At 48.3% G+C, this 9,625-nt stretch overlaps 1 protein-coding gene across 1 annotated transcript; it reads right to left on the bottom strand.

The window, feature by feature from the left end:
* Nucleotides 1–373: 373 nt before the first annotated feature.
* Nucleotides 374–9,083, bottom strand: LOC140709200 (beta-crystallin B2-like). Its single transcript, XM_073007130.1, has 4 exons — nt 8,528–9,083; nt 4,985–5,103; nt 2,020–2,152; nt 374–535 (listed from the first exon to the last, which is right to left on the bottom strand). The coding sequence occupies exons 1-4, from the start codon at nt 8,579–8,581 to the stop codon at nt 389–391; spliced, it is 453 nt and encodes a 150-aa protein (XP_072863231.1). The 5' UTR covers nt 8,582–9,083; the 3' UTR covers nt 374–388.
* Nucleotides 9,084–9,625: the final 542 nt, after the last annotated feature.

The raw sequence follows: 9,625 nt of genomic DNA on the forward strand, positions 1-9,625 counted from the left end.
ACATGCGGTCAAAGGCAGCATGGGCTGGTCCTCCTGCTTCTCACAGCTTTCAGACTAGTCAACTCATTCGTTCCCTCCTGCCTCAACCTAATCCTCCCTCTGCCTCAACTTGCCCCTCTAACATACATGTCTTGCTCACTGGGGCTGAGGTAAAGGCCAAGGTTTCTCCACTCCAAAGGCCATTTCCCCAAAGGCAGCTCTAGAGAGAAATTCAGGGGCTGTAAGCCACCTGTGGGCAGAGAATTCCCATTTACTTTCCAGTGGGAAGCCAGAGGTCAGCAGAGTACACCGATGTGTGCAAGATCACCAGTGTATACAGGGCAGAGCGGGACTTAGGACCCCGGAGTCTCAGTTCCTGGGGCAGGGTGAGCTAGGGCTGGCAATGCGCTTACGTGCCACTCTGCACCCGCACAGATGACACCTTCTCCTGGTAGCCGTGGGCATGGAAGCTGGGTACGTCGTCATCTATGATTTCCATCTTCTTCCCGGTGAAGTTGGGGTTTTCATAGAGGATGATCTTGTGCTCTTGGCTGTCCTATTGGCAGAGGATGTGGGGAAGTGAGTATGGGTGACGGGGCCCAGGGTTGGCCTTCGCAACCCATGCTCATGCCCCAGAGTTGGGATCCGCATGTCCCACACATCACTCTCTGCCCAGTGCACCTACCATGTGTCTATGACAACTGCTGTTGGATCGCAGCCATTTGTTAAGTTTCTACTGGGCCATTTTCATGTAACAGACACTCTGCAACACTTTGGGGAATATTTGATTCTGAAATGTCATTTTTTCCTCCTATGCCTCAAGTTTCTCTTTTATAAATGGCAGCTACGATCTACCACCCACTCACAAGTGCACACCCACACATGCACACACAGGCACACACACACAGGCATACACACACAGGCACACACATGCACACACACATGCACACACACACATAGGCACACTCATATATGCGCGCACACACACATGCACACACACGTGCGCACCCACACAGGCGCACACACACAGGCACACACAGGCACACACATGCGCGCACACACACACACACACAGGCGGGCACACACACACATGCACAGGCTAATTGTGCCTCTAATAGGCACCTGAGATATTTTGATTTTTCTTCATTTCTACATCTCTTCCCATCCTCCTGTTCCTATAACATTTTGCTTAGTTATCTAATCCTTTAAACATTTTCAGTTTAAGATAAGGTTTTCAGATAAGAAAACCCTTATCCCTTAGACATAAAATCCTTTCATGCCATTTGGCAGATGAGAATAATGAGGCACAGAGAGGTCAAATGACGTGCTCAAGGTCACAGAGCTGGGAGCAGCACAGCCAACATGGGAACCTGGGTCTGTGGGGTGTGAAGTCCAGTGTTCTCCAACCTTCCAGTAGGTCCTGGGAAGAGCTAGACTGGGCTTGGAGGGTTTGGGAGTGTAACTGAGCAGTGATGGGCCCTGTCCCCTCCCCGACAGTTCACACACACACTAGTAAGAATCAGGATCTCAGAAGCACTGAAAACTCACACTGGCACGAGTCTTGAAGAAGAGCTAAACCACCTTCTCCTCCAGTCCTGAACTCAGAATTTCTTGTATTTCTGATGGCTACTGGTTATTGAGCAATGACTCTGTGACGGCAGTTGCCCAACCCTGCGGGGTGGGGGGCACCAACCACGTAAAACAGAATGTGAATAGTGCCCTCTGGAGCATTTCGTAGTCTTGTAATTGGAGCCCCCTGGAGTTGCGCAGCGTGACAACCCTCAAGCTAATAAGCACATTGGAATCTCAGGACAGTAGATACCAATACGCCCATTTTACAGTTGAAGAAACTGAGGCTCAGGGAAGTAAAATGACTTTTGCAAGGTCACCCAGTGAGGAGGTTCCTCACCAATCAGAAGGGGCACAATGCTAGAGGGGCAGGCTCCTTCCTGGTCTCAGGACCTCCGGCTCCAAGGTGGCAGAGACAGAAAGTAGGATGATGGGCAGAGAGAAGAAATAGAATGATGGCAGGGGGCTCACCACTTTGATGGGCCTCAGGGAGCTGAGGTAGTCCATCCTCCGGCTGCTGGTCCATGAGTCCCAGCGGGGGTACTCGCCCTTCTCAAACACAAACTGCTCACCCTTGCAGTTGGTCTGTTCATAGCCCACCCAGCTGCCATGGAGACAGAGAGAAACGGGGCAGGTCAGTTCCACTCCAAGCTTCCTATGGCAGGATCCTGGCTACTCACGTTGGCCCCTGGGGTTCACTCTTGCCCAACTCGGCAAGATGTAGTAGCCCCACCCGAACCTTAGCACGGCAAATCCAAGCGCACAGTCCCCCCAGTTATCCAGAACTCAGTGCTATGCTGCCTTTAACCACCTGGAACACAGTTAAGAAATAAGAAGGCGGTCTAAATAACGGCCCGCAACAAATACCAACATATAGATGCCATGCACTAAAGCCAATAGTATACTGGTAAGTTAACAGCCAACTCTCAAAAAACAAAACAAAAATTAACACTCTTTATTTGCAGCGTTTGCCAATTTCCATGGTGTAAATGCTCCCACTGTGGCAGATTTCAAGCTATGACACGGCTGCAAGTGGAGCTGGGGAGAGAGATGCACAGTCAGCCTTCACCACTGAGAACTGACCCCAGAAGCCCTCGGTTGGGCCCAAACCCCTCTCTTTGGATCTGTTTCTTCTCTTGTCCCTGTTGTTAGACTCTGCCCAAACTCTTTTTGTAGATCCACATTAGAAGAAAAATAGTACATTAAAGAGGGAGGGATGGCCTTCAGTTCGGGCATGGCTAATGGAGGAAGGCAAAAAATAGGAGGAAAAAAACACAAATCTCAAAATGATTAGCATTCTGGGGCCAGCCAGTGCAGAGGCAAACATTTCAGCATGTGTGATAATGGCTGTTCAGAGGAATAATCTAAGTTATTAATGAAAGAGGAGATCATATTTATTATCCTCTTTTGGAAGAGTAGTCTTGATCCAGCAATTCTACTTTAGGCAATGGGTCCTTAGAAAACAGTTGTCAAGGGGCCGGGCGCCATGGCTCATGCCTGTAATCCCAGCACTTTGGAAGGCCGAGGCGGGCGGATCACCTGAGGTCAGGAGCTCGAGACCAGCCTGGCCAACATGGTGAAACTCTGTCTCTACTAAAAATACAAAAAATTAGCTAGGCACAGTGGTGCATGCTTGTAATCCTAGTTACTCAGTAGTCTGAGGCAGGAGAACTGCTTGAACCAGGGAGGCAGAAGTTGCAGTGACTTGAAATCATGCCATTGAATTCCAGCCTGGGTGACAAGAGCTACAACTCCATCTCAACAAAACAAAACAAACAAATAAACAAAAAAACAGTTGTCAAGGGATCACAGATATCTGAATAAAGATGTTCATTGTGGCATTGTTTATAATATCCAGTAACTGAAAAACTTAAACATCCTACAGTCAGGGCCTGGGTATGGCATATTCAATCATGGACTGTTACAAAGCCATGGTAAGTAAGGGCATAGGATGTGGGTTATCAAATGTAACTGGTGTAACTATCACCAGGTAAGCTTGTTAAATGCAGATTCCAGGCTCTAGAGCTAAGTTTGATTTAGTGGGACTGACATGGGGCCCGAGAACCTCCATTTTAAAGCATCTCCCTTCTGGGAATCTGATGTGAATTTTTCTCAAACGACTTTGAAAAGCACCAACATAAAATGCTATTTAATGACATGGAGAGAGTTCATGCTACCTTGTAAAATTTCCAAAGTGAGTAATAAAACATCATGTTTAGTATGATCCAAGTTTGATTTGATTATACACACACACACACAGAGAGAGAGAGCGAGAGAGAGAGAGAGGGAAACAGAGAGAGAAAGAGAGAAGGAAATCTAAATTCATACCAAAATCTTAATAATGGTCACTTCTGAGTAGTGAACAGAAGTCATACAGTTTTTTGCCTTAAACCTTATATTCTTAGTTTTAAACAATAAATGATAGTTAATAAAAATATTAAATGTTATATTTTTAAAAAAAGAAAGCAGAAGAGTGTAAAATCTCTTTGGGAAAGTTTTTTTCATCAAAATATTTGAAAAGGTAGCTGAAAATCAGAAGTGATGCTTAAACAGTCAAATCTCAGTTATCCAGAAAGGGATTCTCTTGGACGCAACAGATTCCCTGAGCATGTCAGATGACCAAGGCTTGGCATAGCCACTGCTTTAGCTGTGTTCTGCACATCTTCAGGTTCTGACCCATGTAGGGCGGTGGAACTCTGCAGAATTCCCTGAGAACCTTGAGGTGTGGTATGGCTCACCTTAGGATCTCCAGCAGTATCTGACTTACTGGCCACCAGTGGACATTTCTACATCCTGAGGCTTTGACAGAGAAGGAGTGACGAGAGAAGCTGTGGTTTGTGTCCCAGACACTCTGCAGGCTCACATAAGACTATGCTCAGCTACATGACATAAGGTGAGTTAACAATTCAGCTCCCCTTCTCTCTTGGATACAGACCTGGCCCCCAAGTGTGCCAAAAAATCTGTAAAGACCCAGTATTGTCAGGATTTGGGAAGGGAGGAGTGGATGCAGAGCTGGGACATCCAGCCTTAAACCTCTCAGGATTGAGGACACTCCTGGAGCCAGAGACTGGCAGTTCTAAAAGCTTCATGAGTCACTATGTCCATCTTCCTGCCTTGACCTCTGTATCAGGCTTTCTACATGACACTTTCCCTTCATCCCCAGAGCACATGGTCATCCTTATCCTACAGAGGAGGAAACTGAGGCTCAGAGGGGGAAGGTCCTGGTCCAACACCACACAGCCCAGAAGTGGTGGAGCCTGGATTTGAACCCAGCTGTATCTGACTGCAAAGCATGAATTATCTCCATACACTGCCAGTCCCCAAAACTTGGTCCCCAGATTGCAGACAGGAGAATAGCACGGGTAGATTCCCCCAGTCCACAACCTGATCACCTCACCCAAAGTCTGTGACCAGGAGAGGCCACCCAGGTACTTACGGTCCAGCCTGCACTAGGACAGAGCCTGCCTTCTCCACGCCAGTCTCCTTCAGGTTGGGGCAGGGCCCATTGAGCTCATGCGAGTGGCCTTGAAAGTTTTCCTGCTCAAAGATGATGATCTGCAACGGGAAGCGAGACTCAGACCCTCATCATGATGAAGAGGAGTGACAGTTGGCTGGTAGACGTGGGGAGGGAGCTCAGAGAACCCAAAGGATGCTGAAGGGTTCACCTCCAGAGTGACAAATCAAACATAAAAATCAAACAGCCCTGGCTCTGGCTATAAGCAGCTGTGGGACCTTGAGCCTGCATTTGTCCTCTCTAAGCATCAGTCTCCCCACCTGTAAAATGGGAAATAAAGACAGAACCCAGGCCAGGTGTGGTGGCTCACACCTGTAGTCCCAGCATTTTGGGAGGCTGAGGTGGGAGGATTGCTTGAGCCCAGGAATTCCAGACCAGCCTGGGCAAGATGGGAAGACCCCACTTCTAATTTTTTTAAAAAGAAAAAGAAACAAAGACAGAAACTGCCTTGTGATATTGTTTGTTAGAAGGATTCAGGGGAGCATAATTTGCACACCGTATTTGCTCTGCTTGTGGGAGACATAATTATGTTAATTAAGAGATGTGGTACAGATTCTAATAAGTGGCAGAGCTGAAATTGGAGCTCAGGCTTGTCTGATGCAGCTGTAATGGAAGCAACACTTTGCGAACCCTAACAGGTGCATGTAGCACCTGGGATCTGGATAAGTGCAGTTTCTGAGGGAACAGGTCTGGGGTGCAGCCCCGGATTCTGCATTTCCAGTCATCTCCCAGGTGATGCTGGTGCCAGTGGCTTATGGACCAAATTAGGAGTACTGACGTGCTAGACCACGCGTTTGAGCTTCTCCTCCTCCCATTAGAGCTGCACCAGTACCTTCATATACACTCCTTACCTCCATTTCACCCATAAAACTACACACACCTGGGCCCTTTCTCCAAGCCTCCACAGAATTCCCAGGTGTCCCTATGAGCTCCCCCTTGAAATACTTCTTAAGAGGACTTCACTCCCCTTGTCTCACCTGGTATTATCAGCCCAAGGGAGGGGGCTCACAAGATCCCCATCAGGGAAACTGAAGCTCTGCAAAGTGAAGAGACCCATCCAACATCTCCCACATCCAAATTAACTATGAGGCTAGCTGCCACCTTCCATGGTTCCAGTGAGAATTTTGGAGGCAGAGCTTTTTCAGCCACATTTCCCCAGCAAACTGCCCCTGGATGAAAATATGGGCTCAGGTCAGCACACTCCCAGCGGGGGAAGCAACAGAATCGACATGGTCAGCACAGGCTGGATAAACATAGCCCTGATTCCCAGGCCTGGGATTAGCCACACAAAGAAAGGAAAAGGGGTGCCCCACAGGGCTTAGAGGTGAATTCCATGGGCTCAATCCAGCCTTTACAATCAGTGACCCAGCCCTTTACGGTCATTGACTCGGCCAGAGATAGGGTCAGGAGACAAGGGCTCCATTGTGTCCTCTGTTACATCCAGTTGTGCAAACCTAAAAAGTAATTCAATACTCTGGGCCTCAGTTCTCTCATCTGTAAAATGTGGAATCAAGAATATGGAAGTTCGGGCTAGTTTATTATTACCCCGGCCTGGGAGACAAGGGCTTGTGGGCGGTTACCACATAGTATTTGTGCTGCTTGTGGGAGACATAATTACGTTAATTAAAAGACATGCTACAGATCCCGCGTGAATAAGTGGAAGAGCTGAAACTGAAGCCCAGGCTTGTCTGATGCAGCTGAAATTGAAGCAGCACTTTGCGGACTCTAACCTGTGCACGTAACACTGGGATCTTGATCAAATGCAGTTTCTGAGGGAGCAGGCCTGGGGTGTCCACCTGAATAGGGTTAGGCAGGTGAGGAAGGGTAGTTTCTCCATGCATTTGAAAGCCCAGAAGCTCAGAGGACCCAGGAGCTCACTAGCATTGTTATTAATCGACAGAGTGGAGGGCAACATTTTACAAATTGTCTAATCCTTTAAAACTGCACTGTCCCACACAGCAGCCATTAGTAACATATGGCTACTGAGCACGCATAATTAGTCCATACTATTACTTATACTGTGCTCTAAGTGTAAAATACATATCATATGTTGAAAATTTAGAATGGAAAAAATAATGTAAAATATCTGCCTAATAATTCTTATATTGATTATACATTAACATGCTCATCTTTTGGATATATTGGGTTTCATAAAATATAATATGAAAATTAATTTCACCTGTTTCTTTTTACTTTTAATGATGTGGCTACTAGAAAATTTTGCATTACCTATATGGTTCACATCATAGGTCTAGTGGACAGTGCTTCTTGCTTTTTTCCAAACTCACCCAGCTCATTCCCACCTTGGAGTCTTTGTGCCTGATGTTCCTTTTGTCTGGATGCTGTCATCAACCCTCACCCCCATTTTTAATTTTTCTGTGGAGATGGAATCTCACTATGTTGCCCAGGCTGGCCTCAAACTTTTTGGCTCAAGCAGTCCTCCCATCTCGGCCTCGCAAAGGCGCCCCCAATTTTTACATAGCCGCTTCCTCACTTGACCCAGGTGTGTGCTCAAAGTCACTTCCTCAGAGAGGCCCTCCTGGAACACCTGAGCTAACACAACCATTGCAACTCTCAGGAGCCCCTTCCCCTAGTTTACATTTATTTGTAGCACTTCTCACTACTGAAAATCATATATTCATTTATTTATTGTCTGTCCTTCTTCTGGAAAGTAAGCCCATAAGGGACAGATCGGGGTGAGCAGGTGAAGGGCTGCATCTGCTCAGGCTTCCCTGGCCTAGGAGGTACCGAGTCAGACCAAGGGGCCATTCCTGAAGGAACCTGTGCCTGGGGTTACCAAAGCAGAGAGGCACAGGAGGGCAGCCAGGTGGGTGCTCCTCGATAGAGGTTTGAGGGCAGACTCGGTGTGACAAGCCTCTGACATTGTGATAAGATCCTGCTGCCCTTGGGCGGGCAGGTGGACGAGAAATCAAAGAAGGGATTTTTTGTGGTGTTAGGTGGATGCGCACCCCGGGCCGGGTGTTAGGTTGAGCCTGGTTTCTTTGGCTCTCACAACTTCCCTATGCAATAAATCTGACTCCTCCTTTTACAAAAATGGAACAGAGGCTCAGAGGGATCAAATAATTGGCCTGGGTCACACAGCAGGTGCAGAGCCAGGACTCACACCCACCTTCCAACTACTAATCCCACCTCTGACTGAGAATGAGGGTCTACTCCAGTTTCAGGGAGCCCTGTGGACAACAGGGTGTGGGAAAACAGGTAAGGGAGAGAAACTGAAGTCTCCAAAGCCGGAGGCTGGTACTGGGAATCCCAGCATGCCAGCTATGGGCTGGAGAGGGACTCTCAGAATCAGCCCCAAGTGTGTGGGTAGGGGAGACTGAGTCCGAGAGAGGGGCAGGGTGGAGAGGGGGTACCTGTGAAGAAAGATGCCAAGCCCATTTTACAGAGGGGCAACTAAGTCTGGGAGAGGAGCATTGCATGCCCCCTCCTCCGAGAGGTACCCACCTTGGGGTTGAGGGACTGTGGCTTGCCCGCCTGGGTCTGGTGGTCTGAGGCCATGGTGGACTGTCCCGTGCAGGAATGACCTGGAAGACATGGGAAGCAGCAGTGAAGACCTGGAGGGACCACTGACTTTTTCACTCTGTGGGGACTTGGGACCACTCCTCTCTGGCCCCAAATATTCTTCTTTTCCCCCTGGTTTCAGGCTGTCCCAGAGCTGTGGGCTCCGTAAGCAGCTACTTGAACTTCTGTCTTTAGCTTCATTTATATCTATCCAGGTCAGCGCCAGGAGGAGGGAAAAATGAAGTCTACTCAAAAAAAGAGTGGGGCAGTGATAAACTGAGCTTAAATGAGGTCCCAAGTGGGTCCTCAACACTCAACCCCAGACAATGGATACTATGCAGAATATAGAACAGTCAATCCCAGAACTTCTGCCTTTATGCAGAAATTTCCTAAACAAAATTGTGTGGAACAAACAAAGCCTATGCATTGTCTGTATTTTGTGGTATGGTGGTGCCCAGTTTAGGAACCCACGAAGTTCCCTGTCCCCCTGCTCTTTCTCCCACCCTCTCTCTGGGACTCCTCTCCCCATCCCGGTACCTAGATTTCTCTTCTCTGCCACTGGCTTTACGCCCCCATTAGTGAAATCATCTGATACAGAACCCATGTTACAAGAAAGGGAAGAAATGGGTGCAATGGTAGAAACCCAGGCACTGGCCGGGCGCGGTGGCTCAAGCCTGTAATCCCAGCACTTTGGGAGGCCGAGACGGGCGGATCACGAGGTCAAGAGATCGAGACCATCCTGGCGAACACGGCGAAACCCCGTCTCTACTAAAAAATACAAAAAACTAGCCGGGCGGGGTGGCGGGCGCCTGTAGTCCCAGCTACTCGGGAGGCTGAGGCAGGAGAATGACGTAAACCCGGGAGGCGGAGCTTGCAGTGAGCTGAGATCCGGCCACTGCACTCCACCCTGGGAGACAGCGCGAGACTCCGTCTCAAAAAAAAAAAAAAAAAAAAAAAAAGAAACCCAGGCATTGTGGCAGGCAGCAGGATAGACTTGCCTTAGCTATTGAGAACATCAGAAAAGTCTGGAAAATTGTCAGC

This window comes from Chlorocebus sabaeus, chromosome 19 (genome assembly GCF_047675955.1).
Source record: "Chlorocebus sabaeus isolate Y175 chromosome 19, mChlSab1.0.hap1, whole genome shotgun sequence".
NCBI lineage: Eukaryota > Metazoa > Chordata > Mammalia > Primates > Cercopithecidae > Chlorocebus > Chlorocebus sabaeus.